At 49.0% G+C, this 13,129-nt stretch overlaps 1 protein-coding gene across 1 annotated transcript in view; it reads left to right on the top strand.

Annotated features, from left to right (window-relative positions):
* Window positions 1-1,789: 1,789 nt before the first annotated feature.
* The window catches only part of TSPAN15 (tetraspanin 15), a 46,599-nt gene continuing 35,259 nt past the window's right edge, over window positions 1,790-13,129 (top strand). Inside the window, exon 1 of the mRNA XM_003783605.3 lies at window positions 1,790-2,021. Within this exon, the coding sequence (XP_003783653.1) occupies window positions 1,926-2,021 (96 nt within the window). The 5' untranslated portion in view covers window positions 1,790-1,925. The remainder of the gene's footprint in view (window positions 2,022-13,129) is intronic.

Raw genomic sequence — 13,129 nt, 5'->3', positions numbered from 1 at the left:
CCATGGCCACTCACTCACTCTTTTTCTCTAGCTCTCTTTCTTTCTTGGGAAAATAAATGAACTTTGTCCTTCTTTCTATTTTAATCCCTGCATGAGAATTCTTTCTCCAACCCCTGGGGAACACCTAGTAAGTTTCCACCCTAACAGGTAAGATGCTAAACTATCTCTCCAGGGGATGTGGAGGGTTACAAACCTCTAAGGGTGGGGGCAGAGACTAGCACCTTGAAGGGTAGATGTGAGACTCTACTTCCTAAAGAGGAATAAAAAAACTTCCTCCTTAAAGGACAGAAAGGACAACTTTTTTTTTTTTTGAGCTAGAGTACTGTGGCGTCACAGCTCATAGCAACCTCAAACTCTTGGGTTTAAGCTATTCTCTTGCCTCAGCCTCCCAAGTAGCTGGGACTACAGGTGCCCATCACAACGGCCAGCTATTTTTTTTGTTGCAGTTGTCGTTGTTTAGTTGGCCCAGGCTGGGATTGAACCCGCCACTCTCGGTGCATGTGACTGGCACCATAACCTCTGTGCTATGGGCACTGAGCCTAAAAGGACAACTTTTAACAACGTGGAAAGATATCTTTTTGGTGCCTCCAGAAGAAGCAGGCAAAAAAAACCCCCAAATTATCTTTTTGAGCTTCAGTTATTCATCTGAGAGTAACTTGCATCAGTCTCTTGTTCCATTCCTCTACTCCACAAACACCCTGGCAGTTCTTGCTTTTTTTGAAACCAGAAAACTGGTTTCTTTTTTACCTTTCCAGGCAGGTCGCTGCCTCCCTCCCCACCTCCAGCCTTGCTTTCTTCCTGCTATAGCTGAGCCCTGGGGGCTGCTAAGTCTGGTCTGAGTATGTGTCTGCAGAAAGCTTGGGAGCCCACTGTAGGGGTTGTGGATAAGGGTGTCATTCCTGGAATCGCCACCAGGGACCCCACCCACCACTGCTTGAGCTCTTGACCTCTGGACCATGTGTACAGTGATTGCTTGGTTCTCAAGCCCCAGGGTGAGCTAAGCCTGGGAGACAGGAAAAGCAACAGTGAGTAAAACTGGGACCATCTATTGTGGGAAACAGATTCACAGCCACCTCTGGTTCTCAGGCTGAGAAGAAGCCAGACCCAGAGGAGACTGGGGGCAGACCCGGCCTGAGTGTGCAAGAAGGGAGCTGCCTACCCAACTTGGCTTGAGGACTGGGTTAGGGGAGGGCTTTCCTGGGAGCAGGGCTGGGATAGCACCAGGCGCCACAAAAGCGGATTTCTGAGATTGGGTGAGGAAAGGCCTTCAGCAGATGTTACAGGAGGCAACTCCAGACCTCCTCTACGCGGGCCCTTTGGCCCCACCCTGGCATGTTGTACCTTCCTAGATGACATCCTCCACCCTTCTCTGGCCGAGCAACTCCAATTCCTTATTCCATGAACGTTTTGCACACCCATTTGTACTTTTAACACCTTGACAGTCAATTCTTGCCTCTCTCCCCTCACTCGGTCTTCCCTTTTCGCAACAGTGGGAAGCCAGCATCTCTGCATACCCCGACTGGGCACGCTCGCTCTCCCCCGACTCTCCTCTGGTCCACACTCTCTCACGCCCCCCTTTACTAACACTGGCATTTCCAGAGTAGCAGGTGAGCTCATTTGCAAAAGCTTCGCCCCCGTCTCCTCCCTCCCTCAGTCTCCTCTTGGGTCTTGACCCACAGTCCCGCCCCTGGCCCGCCCCCTCTCGGAGGCCGGGCTGCCGCCTGGCTCCCATTGGCTGCCGGGGCTGGCCGGCTCCCTGGCCGGGGCAGTGATTGCGGCGCGCCACTGTCAGTCCCGGGGAGAGTGCCGGTGGCGGGGCCGGCCCGGCAGCCGCAGGTGGGGCCTGGAGCATTGGCGCTGGGACCAAGCTTGGGAGCCCCGGGGGCTCCGATAACCCCGGATAAAACGCGCGGGGAGCGCCCAGGATGCCCCGCGGGGACTCGGAGCAGGTGCGCTACTGCGCGCGTTTCTCCTACCTCTGGCTCAAGTTCTCGCTCATTATCTACTCCACAGTGTTCTGGGTGAGTGACTCCCTCAGGGCCTGGGGTGCGGGTCTGGAGACCCACACTCTCTCAACCGCCCCCTCGCTGGCGCGTGCTTGGGTCCCGACTTAGCAGCTCCAGGGAAGGTGCAAGGAGGGCGCGCTGGCTCCTCGTACCGCTCTCCCTGGAACAGGGAAATTCTGGTGGCTGGAGCGCAGTCTGAATTCCAGCTATCGGGTTGGGAGTGTTAGAGCCAGTTGCTGACGGACCGAGTAAGTACCACGTGGCTCACCTGTGTACACTTGGTGGGCGGTTTGCCAGCTGAGTAGGCCGTGGTTATCTCCCTGCTGCGCCTATCTCGCCTGCCAGGTACTGCCGAGTTTGCTTCCCCATCGGCTTGTGGAGAGTCAGACCCTGTGGTGGTGGTTGGGAGACTTGGATTCTGGGACTGCTCCTGCTCTTTCCTTGCTGATGCCCCTGAACTAGACGCTTGCCCTCTGCCTCTTGGTTTCCTCTTTGTTAGAAGGAAGATGTGTGCCTTTTGTTTGGAGTGGAGGAGTCCCCCAGAACATGTCTCTGGTGCTCCTAGGTGCGCAGTTACTGTTTCAGTTACCCTTGGCTTTACCTCCTCTTCTGCCTTGTGGGGGGTGGGGGCAGGATGGTAGTGGTTGTACTTGAACCAGACTTTGAATCCTCCTGCTTCCGCTTTCTGGTTGAGTGATCCTGGGGGAAGTTACTTTGATTCTCTTGGCCCTAGTTTCCTCCTCTGCAAATGGCGACAGTAATTATTTTCAACTTTTAGGATAATTGTGGAGATTAAATGAAACAGGCCAAGTGTGTGCCACGCCAGAAGTGTGAGCCATTATTATCATTGTGGGTAGGAATCTGGCCCCCTGTGGTGTAAGTTGCCCCCATAGACTGGTTTCTGTAAGGGCATATTAGATTGGCCTGGGGCCTAGTTTAGAAATGAGGACATCTTTCTGCAAAACAGCTCTATCCCTGCCACTCTAGAATAGCTTCCTGGCCCCAGTGTGCCCCAAGGGCAGACTTGTGCAGGGACCCTAGGTAGGTGACTGACACCTCAGGCTCCACAAAACACCTGCTCTTTCCTGGTGTGCTCCTCAGCCCCTTGCTGGGTCTATTCTGTTGGCAGGAGCTGCTGGATTTGCCATCAGGACTGGCTTTCCCTTGAGGCCATTGTGGGTGTGACCTTGCCTACTAGGAGATCCAGATTCTAGTCTTGCTCTGTTACTGACTCACTGGGTTATCTTAGACAAGTTACTTCCCAGTTCGGGGCCTCAGAACTTTTCATTGTCCGTCTAGAAAACTAGCTTAAGGCTGGCTCCCAATCCCCTGACTCTAGGTATCGTGGAAGAAAGATGGGCAGTGTGTTTGAGGGATGGCAGATGGAGCAAGGACACCCTGATGGAAGCTACAGGAAAGCAGAAAGTTCCGTGTAGGATTGGGGTGGGGAGGATCTGATCTTTAATTTACCCAAAGTTGCATAAGAATCAACTGGAGAGTTTTGAAAAAACACTACAGATTCCTGTGCCCTGGCATAGGCATTTGTTTAAATTTACTTACGCTCCCCAGGTAACTTGAGTGTGCAGTCAGGATTGGAAACTGCTACTCTAGATGGTCTCATAGGTTCTGTAAGTCAGCAGGGATTCTTTACCTGCTTCTTGTCTGGCCTCATGAGCTCTTCTCTCTGTTGGTCAGAGTTGAAAGAGGAGAGGGTAAGTAAGGTTGATGGGTAGAGAGGTAGGAAGGTGGGGTTACGTTTCGGGTTTCACCCCTTCCCTTGACGTGTCATCACTGACTGGTCTCTTAACCTCCCTACATTTTCTCATCTGTCGAGTGGATAAGTGATACTTTGCCCTGCACCTCACTGAATTGTTTTTAGGATGAGTGATATGGGGACAGAATGAGCTGTACACAGGTAAATTATGCAGTTAAATAAAACCAAACTCAGAATTTCAAGGCTTTGTTCTGTTGCTGTCCTCTACCTGTCCTGTGGCCCTTGCTTTGCTTTTCTTGGGCAGGGCAGGACTCAGGACTTGGAATTCTTCCTCTACCAACTGAGGTTGCCTCACCAAATCCTTGACTCCCATCCCTGGAAATATTTCTGCTTAAAAATCTCCCCACCTATGCCAAGAACTCAGCCACCTGCCAACTCTGACAGGGCAGCTTCCAGGTGCCAGAATTTGACTGCAGGGCGGAGGCCCAGTATAAGTAAGTAATTTGTTCTGGCCTGGGTTTGCTGTTAATTGGAAACCATTTACAAGAAAGCCCATTATCTCTGATGCAATCCCTTGGGGGGGGGGGAGAGCAAGGGTTAGCTGCTTTATCAGCCCAAAGTGCTGACAATTGCATCTCAGTTTTTTGGGTTTGGAGGGGGCCCTACGTTTTATCACAGCCATGCACTTTCTGCAGGACTTTTTGCTGTAAAAATTATTGATAGAAAATGCATGGATATGCTACAAAATTTAAAAGTGGAAAAGGGTAGTGGTCAGGAACAAGCATCTCCCCTGCCCTATCCATAGAGGACCTCTGTTATCAGTTTCTTGTGATTATTTTGAGATCTCCTAGCAAGGGATTTATCCTAGATACAAACATGTATATATATATATCTCATATACAGTTAAACTCTGGAAGTTGACCACCCAAGGGGCAGTAACAAACTGGTCAACATATGGAGGTGGTCAACATAAGGAACTAGACCTACAATGCTGATATGCACGTGTGGTACATGTCTATGAAAATTAGGTTAACTTGAGCAGGTGGTCAATTATAGAGGTTCTACTGTATATGTTTTTTCACATAGGTAGCACGTTATACAAGAACTTTTCACTAAAATTGAAATCCACATGAATGATAGGGATCTGCTAGGGGCTGCCTCGATCTGTTTGATGGTTGTGTAGGCTTCACTCTTGCTATGCCAACTTTATTTAACCCTTTCCCTCAGGTTGTTTCCAGTCTTTTGTTACTGGGAACAGCGGTATCTTTGAACAGAGATGTCTTTGTGTGTGTCAGGGTCTCTCTGAGTGTGTCATTTGCATATGCGTGATTGTTTGCAGGGTAATTTCCAGAAGTGGAATTGCTGGGTTAAAGGGTATGTGAATGTGTAATATATCTAAAGAAATGCACCTCTACAGCTCGATGAATTTTCACAGAGTGAACACACACGTGCAGTCAGCCCCCCAGTCACTCATCAGCTCCCAGATAAACTAGCGAACGGTTAGTAGAAGCCAGGAGCCCCTTCAAGTCCTCCTCTAGTCACTACCCTTTCTCTACAGGGGTAACCACCATTGGATCATCTAGCAGTGTAGAATAGCTTTGCCTGTGGTATGTGCAATTTAAATTTTGTTGTCCAATTCTTCTACATAAAGGTTATGCTAATTATATTACTTACTTAATATCTTTTTTAAACTGGAATTTATTTTTACAAGGAGGCTTTATATCACTACCACCAATGGGAAACCAATGCCCCTTGTCACAGATAGCTGGCAGTAGTTAAAGTAAATATAACACAGTGAAAGCAAATATCCTAGCAACATGTGGTTGTTGAAGGCCTGTGACCCTGCCGTGCACCCTCACGTTCACCCTCTCTGTTCAAAAGGCAGGTTGGCAAGTTTTTAAGTGGCTTAAAGAGAAACTGGTACCCAAACTGAGACTTGCTCCTTGATGTGACTGGAGGGTTCACAAGGGATTGAACAAGGAAAACTTCTCAGTCTGTGAATCAATGTCAATGTGACCCTGAACCCAGATAGTGACCTCCTGCCCCCTACTCAAGGGCTCTCTGGTTTTCAGGGGGGCCCAGGAGGTTGTGTTTCAGGGACGCTTAGCAGATGTGGCATGTGCCTCCAGGTCTCGTCATCCTTAATCGAGTGTTCCTTGCTTCTTCCAGTATGTCACTGAGCTGTCTCCATGAGAAATGCATTCACCCAGAGGCACTTAGAGTCTCCACTTTCTACCATTAAGGGTGAATCATTCTGATAGATGTGACCTCAGCCTGTTGGGGACGTACCTCTAATTTTAGCACTGTCCACAGGGTATCCTAGAGATCTGTTTACAGGACTGTTTTTCCTTGCTGGTTTGGGTACTCCTGGAGATCAGGGGTATAGATCATTCATACCCTTTTCTGAATGCCAGGCCTGAGCACACAGTGGGTGCATAGGGAAGGCTTGTTGGGTGATGGTAAGTCCTTCCTGTGCCTAGAAGACGGGGCTTTAACGTCCAAGTGTGTAGCCAGCAGTGGTCAGGCTTGTTGAACCCTTGAATTTGCAAAGTGGGCTGCGCTGATCAAGAAGCCTTGGCTCTTTAGAAGGCAAGCCTGTGGCTTTGACAACAGGTAGGGTTTTCAGTTGGGTAAGGGTGTCAGTGTTTGGGGTATTGGCTAATGAGGGGTAAAAGGACTTGGTGGGGGTGGAGGGCAAATAGGAAGAAAGTTGGGATGGGTAGGTGGTGGTAATAATGAATGCCAGAGGCAACATGAACGCTTTCTTGCCTTCCTAAGGATGGAGCTGTTTACTGGAGGATGGCCTGTGATTCTTTATACTTTCCTATAGTTTAATGGTTGAGTGTGGACTCTGTACCAGTCTGGGTTCAAATCCCAAGTCTGGCACTAACAGGTTAAGTGACTTAGGCATTAGCTTCCACATGCCTCAGTTGCCTCATCTATAAAATGGGTATTAGAACCTACCTGAGACTTGCTGAGAAGATCTGAGAAGATGGATTAACATATAGAAAGAGCTTAGAGCAGTGCCTGGCACATGACAAACACTTTGTCAACTGCTGACAGATTAGCTTTTCTTTTCCTATCTTCTTTTCCAGTCCCGGTGCTATAGAGCTAAAGACCAAGAATGAGAAGGGCCCTTAAAGATACCTCTAGTGCAACCTTTTTATTTTACTGGGGAGAAACCAGAGCCTTGGAGAGAAGTGAGTTGCCTGAGAGCCCATGGCAAGTTAGAGTCCAGGTTGTCTGATTCTAGTTTCTTCACTGGGATCCCTTTTATATTCCTTCCTGAGGTCAGGGTGAGCATGGGAGATAGCCTTTCTGAAAGGGGCCTCTTAAGCATTAGATGAAACCAGATAGCAAAGAAAGTGGATTCAGTTTCCAGCTGGAGATTGTTACTTTTGAAAAGAACCTTATTGTTTTTGTGAAAGTAATATGTGCACAAATTAAAAAAAAAATTCAAGCAGTTCAGGAAAGTATAGTGAATATAATAAAAGTCTCATCGTTGATTCCATCCAAAGAGAACCCCAGTAAAGGGTTGGTAAATATCCATCTAGATCTCTCCCTTTGATGCATATATGGATATTTTATTTCTGTAATTTTGTTTTTCTTATTGTGCTTGATTCATCAGGCAGCTCCATTTGCTTGTTCTAGGCCAGCATTTCAAAGAGAAAACAATGAAACTCAAGCCGAAAGTGGGGCAGCCTTCGTATTGGAGGAGTGGTCAGCCGTGCCTAATGGGCTGCAGAGATGATCTCACAGCATCGGACTGGGTCAGGCCTCTGGCATAGAAAGCTGCTCCCCTCCCCCAGTCGCCTTGCCAGGGAGCCTTCCAGAACCTTCCAACATCTTCATTTTATAGATGAGTAAACCGAAGCCCTGAGGAAATCCTTCATTCTTAGTCTCGACTTTTGTGCATGATCCTCTCCCTTCCTGTAAGGGAAGGAGTGCTTTACATGGTCGGACTGAACCTTGCCACCTTTGGTTTGGATCCTGGGAAGCAGGTATAACTGCTTGCCCTGCTGCCCGCCCGAGCCTTTTTTTCTTAGGTGACTCATAATGCCACTCTGGGGTGGGGCTCAGAGCAAACCAGATAAGGGACTGATAATAAAATTTCTGTGGAGTCAGTATTAACTGACTGATCAGTATTAACTGACTCCACACACAGGGAAAGATGACTTCTGGGTAAGTGAGGATAGAAGGTGTCAGGGGAAAAAACCTCCAACTTTTCCCAGAGAGAACTTTTGGATGTGAATGGTTTGAACTGACATTTAGGTAGAAGGCAAGAACATCTAGACTCAACCAGCCATTCTCCCAAGGGTGAGGATGGTTTGTTTGTTCATTCAGTCAACAAATAGCTATTTGACCAGGCACTGTAATAGGTATGGGAAACAGCTATGAACAGGACAGGCTTAGTTCAGGCCTTAGAAAACAGACAACCTAGTAAATAAATTTTGCTTATGATAGATGCTAAGGAGACAATTAGGGAGTAAATGGGGTGAGATTCCTATCCTGCTTTAGATGATGTGCTCATGAAAGGCCTTTATGAGGAGCTGACATTTCAGATGAGGCTCAAAGAGTGAGAAGGGGCCAGTCAAGAAAAAGGCAGAGGGAGCAGTAAGTGCAAAGGCCCTGAGGCAGGTGGGTAAGCATTGTTAAAGCAGATGAGGTAGCCCAGAAGGGCCAAATGGTGGGCAGAGATGGCCATGAGGGCCTGCTCGTGTTAGGATTTTGGGGGTCTGAGTTACGAGAAGAAAGGTTTAATTGTTAGGACCTGGAGGTAGTGCAGTCTGGGCATCTAAATCATGTGCCACTCTTCTGTGTTACCCTGGGTGAAGGACCAGTTCTCTGAGCCTCCTAGACAATTCACCTATGGATGCCCCAGAGGGCTGTGGGAGGCTTCTGTGAGATGGGAGATGTGCAAGCTCCTTGCCCATAGGGGGATGGAGACTTAACTTTGTGTGTGTGTGTGTGGGGGGGATATTGCATTGCTCAGGGGTGGCTGGGGATATGGGATGTCATATGACTCCAACTCATACTTTTTGCTGGGCATGTTCAGCCTGCCTAGAGCAGATGGCTGTGGCTGGGTCCTTGGGCTGATAGGTCTGATTCCTTGGGCGTGCATATGGTTTTTCCCAGGGGCTGGTCCCTTCCTACCCCTTGGTTCTTGGGCTGCACCAGCAGAGGCTGTGGGCTCACTGTGGGCATGTGGGTTCAGATGGGGTGCCTGAGGAGTGTCCTCGCAAGCCCCTGAGAGCTGCCCCTCAGAACATTTTTTTCAGCTACAAGTTAGGCCCCTGGGCTAGGGGGAGGTGAGACAAAGAAGTATAAGGTGATTTCTTCTCTCATAGGGTCAGCCCATGAAAGAGATGAATGCTGAGCTGGGCTGAATGACCATGACTGCTAAGGAGCCCTTGGGGGGACTTGGAGGGCTGGCCAGGGCAGGGAAGCCTGACAGAGAGGGAGTGGAGATGTGCCTCAGGAGAGTGAGGCTGAGCCCCTGAGTAATGGGCTGTTCTTAGGCCTGAATCTTGAATTCAGAAATGGCCTCTGGGGAGGCCAAGTCTGGAGGCCCAGTAGGGCCCCGTGTGCCAGGTTAGGAGGATGAAGTCTTCTTGGTTGAGCAGGTCCCATTAGCTAGATGGCAAGTCCTGGACAACTTTTTTTTTTTGAGATGGAGTCTCACTTTTTCGCCCTTGGTAGAGTGCTGTGGTGTCACAGCTCACAGCAACTTCAAACTCCTGGGCTCAAGTGATCCTCTTGCCTCAGCCTCCTGAGTAGCTGGGATTACAGGAGCCTAGTGCAAAGCCAGGCTGTTTTTAGAGGCAGGGGTTTGGCTCTTGCTCAGGCTGGTTTTGAACCTGTGAGCTCAAGCAATCTACCTGCCTCGACCTCCCAGAGTGCAAGGATTACAGGTGTGAGCCACCACACCTGGCCTTCTGGACAACTGTTTTTGCCTTGCTCTTCTCATGTATTGAAAGTGGGTAACTGTTGTGCCTCCTCCAGGGGTGAAACTTGGATGAGGCGATGTCTCCGACTTGCTTATTGGAGCCATATGATAACTTACTGCAGAGGCCAGCAGAAGATGCCACCTGATACTTGTCTCACCACACTTTGCTTCACCTCTTTGGAGTCTCTGCACCTCTTTGGAATGACCCTGTGACCTGGTTCCATTTTATAGAGGAGGACCGAGGCCCCGAGCCGGGAAGTGACTTGAGACCCAGCATTTGTGTCTGTCCTTGGGACAAGGGCTATATCATTGTGGAAAACGTGCCTGTTGGGTTGTAATTTTTTCCAAAAGGGACTTTCTCACCAAGGGAGGCATTTACATCTTGGCCTGCAGGGAAGCAAATATTTTCCTGGAGGGTAGAAGGAAAACAACCTTGGCCCAGTCTGGCTTGTTTTTGTCTGCTCAGGGCCCTCCCATTTCCTGCCTGGGATAGCCGGAACCACCAACTCCCAGGGCCACTGGAAATCCTTCCGGGATAATGCCTGTGACCTTGCACAAGTCACACAGCCTCTCCCAGCTGTTTCCCATCCTTGCCAGCCTGGCTGGCTGTGCTGGGTGAGAGTGGGGAGACTGCAGGGTGCCGGGGTCATGGTGGTCACTTCTGTGTGTTTAATGGATGTCAGGTGCTGGGATGGGTACAGCATGGTTGGTGGGGCTGAGCTGTTTTCTAGGTGTTCTCTCAGTTAATCCTCCATTGTCCCTGTTTGCACCCAGGAAAGAGGCTCAGAGAAGTTAGATAACTTGCTCGTGAGTGCTGAGGTGGAGTGCGAAGCCTTGCTGTCTCTTTTTGCAGACTTGTTCTTTCCTTCCTGCCCCAGACATTCATTCTTCCTTCGGAGAACTTTTCTGTCTCAGAGAAATGGACCTTTGGGGAAATGGGTTGTTTGTTCATTGCCTTTGTCATTTAGTTACACATCAAACATTTCTAAGCATCTGGGGGCCTCTGGTTCTCCCTGAGGCTCCATGGGGGCTCCGAGGGCAGGGACAATGTGGGGTGGGCTGGCTGCTGTCTTGTGTGGGGAAGGAGGGAGCAAGCAGACATCAAGTGGCACATGGCATCTGAGCCCAGGTCCCATTAGCTCTCTGGAGCTACAGGAAGGTAGAAATGGAGCCAGCACCACTGTCCTTCAGAAACAGGGTTTTAAATCTTTCTTTTTTTTGGAGAGAATAGGCCAGGACGTGAGAAGTCTCATTCCTGGCGAGGGAGGGCAGCTAACAGTGAAGAGAGCATTGGCCCGGGAGCTGGGAGCCCCAGTCACAGCTGCTGACCAAGGGCTAATTTGCTGTGTGACCTTATGGGAGTGACAGCCTCTCTGTGAGCCCCAGAGTCCCATCTGCAAGATAAGGGTAGTGGGCCGGGTCAGCATCTGTCTCCTTCTTCCTGATGGTAGACAAGATGATTTTAGGTGGTTCATGGTGGAGCATTTAAAAATTTTAGGGTGTGTTAAGTGTAATGTGTGTTGAAGAAAATAGTACCTCAAATCTGTGATTTCATAGATGGTGATTAAAGTTGGAACAGGACCATATTTATTTTTGTAAGATAAGCCAGTAGGTTTAAAGAAAACTATCAAGTAGTCAATGATAGTGCAACTCACTGACCGACACAGCTGGTGCTGGGACAGGCCACGAGGCTGGCTGGAGCTTGGGAGACGCTGGAAGGTGTCAGTGGTTTCTTCCAGCCTCAGGAGCTGGAAACTTTGGCGGTATGGCACCTCCTGGTCCGGTATAGACACTTAGCACAGTGTCTACTACTGTTAGAGGAGGGGCTTCTCATTGTGCTTTGCCCTCTCAGGGCTCCCTGCATGACCATTACACTCCCACTTCACACTGGGGGGGCTACTGATGCTCCGCGTGAAGTGGTCTGTCTGTTGTTCAGCTCCTGAGTCTTTGCGGGGCCACAGCAGCCTGGCTCTGGGATCCGGCTCTCACCTGCCCTTCCCTCCTCTTAGGGCTGCTACTTTCTGCACCAGGGTTTCATTGTCTTGCTGGTTTTTGTGTGTGCATCTTCTCTTGTCCTAATTTTCTTAAAGCAGAGGAGGGGATTTAAGGTGAGTATTCCTCTCTCTCCCTCCCCCCACGCTTCTTCCCCACACATAGCAAGGAGCACGTTCTAAAGCCTTGGCATCCTGTTTCCTGGATGTGTAATAGGTAGGTTCCCGTTACAGCCTGTATTTAGCTCCAGTTAGCAGTTAGTGAAACATCTGGTTTGGGCATTAATTCCGGGCCAGAGGAGGCTGCCTGCTCTGGGCCTCTGGTGAGCTGGCCCTTGGCTGTCACCACTGAGACTTTCCTGCTGACAGTGAATTTGGTCTGGAGCTTCAGTCAAAAAGAAAGACCCAGACCTGTAAACAGGTGCCCTCCTCTTGGAAAATATGGAACTTGGATCTTATTTGCTTTCTTAACTTTTTATTGTAAAAACATTCAAACACATAGACAAGGTGAAAGAATGACACAATGAACACTCCCATGTCTACCACCTGGATCAGTAATTTTAACATTTGGCAATGTCAGAGTAAATGGGAGATATTATGACAGTTCACCTCAAGTTGCCCCCCCACCAAAAAAAAGATAGTGTTCTTGGCTACAACCATAGCATCATTATCATGCCTAAGAAAATACTAAGTCTGTACCAAAATTTCTCTAATTGTCCTTAAAGTGTTTCTTATATTACATTAAAAAAAAAATCAGGATCTAGTAATACAGATTATGCATTACGTTGAATTTCTCTTTGACAAAAAAGGTCTCACTGCATCTGAAACTTGATGCAAATTTGACCTGTGAGACTTTGCACGTTATAGGTTCTGGAGTTTGGGGAGGACTGTTGCGGGTTACTTGCAGTATTGTGCTGGTCCCAAACATGCCTAGGCCTGCTAAGGCTTGTTGCTTAGGGGAAGTTTAGAAAGCTGATAGGGAAAGGGAAGGTCTTGCTGGCCCTGGAAAGCTGTCTCCACCCATGAGACCCCCCCCCATTCTCATTAGAAGGAGAACTGATCGGTGGCCCAGGTGCATACATGGGCCCTGTGCCCATTGGGGTAAGATGCTGTAAGGAACTGAGAGACCCAGGACTACCCATATATAGTCTCCCTGGGGAGATCCCTGGTGTGGCCTGGTCGTGGCTTTTGGAAACTCAGTGTTCTCATTGATGTGTGGGGTAGTGGCTCTTCATTCCTTGGTTTTGATGGCTGTGAGAGGTTGGGGTGGCCCTGGGAGAATCCCCTTCTCTCGGACCAGAATGAGGAAATTGCCAAGTGGCTGGAGAAGTCTTCTAATCAGTAGTTCGAGCTGTGATAGGGGAAATGGACTTTGTTTTTCTTTTTAAATTTTAAATCCACAGCAAAAATTGAAAGAACATTTGCCTGCCTTTGAGTTACCAGTTATGAACATCCTAACAGCCCTCTCTCT

The sequence above is a fragment of the Otolemur garnettii genome, unplaced genomic scaffold (assembly GCF_000181295.1).
Source record: "Otolemur garnettii isolate 467f Iridium unplaced genomic scaffold, OtoGar3 scaffold00008, whole genome shotgun sequence".
Classification (NCBI taxonomy): domain Eukaryota; kingdom Metazoa; phylum Chordata; class Mammalia; order Primates; family Galagidae; genus Otolemur; species Otolemur garnettii.
The sequence above is the reverse complement of the archived record's forward strand: the minus strand, read 5'-3'. Positions and strand labels throughout refer to the sequence as shown.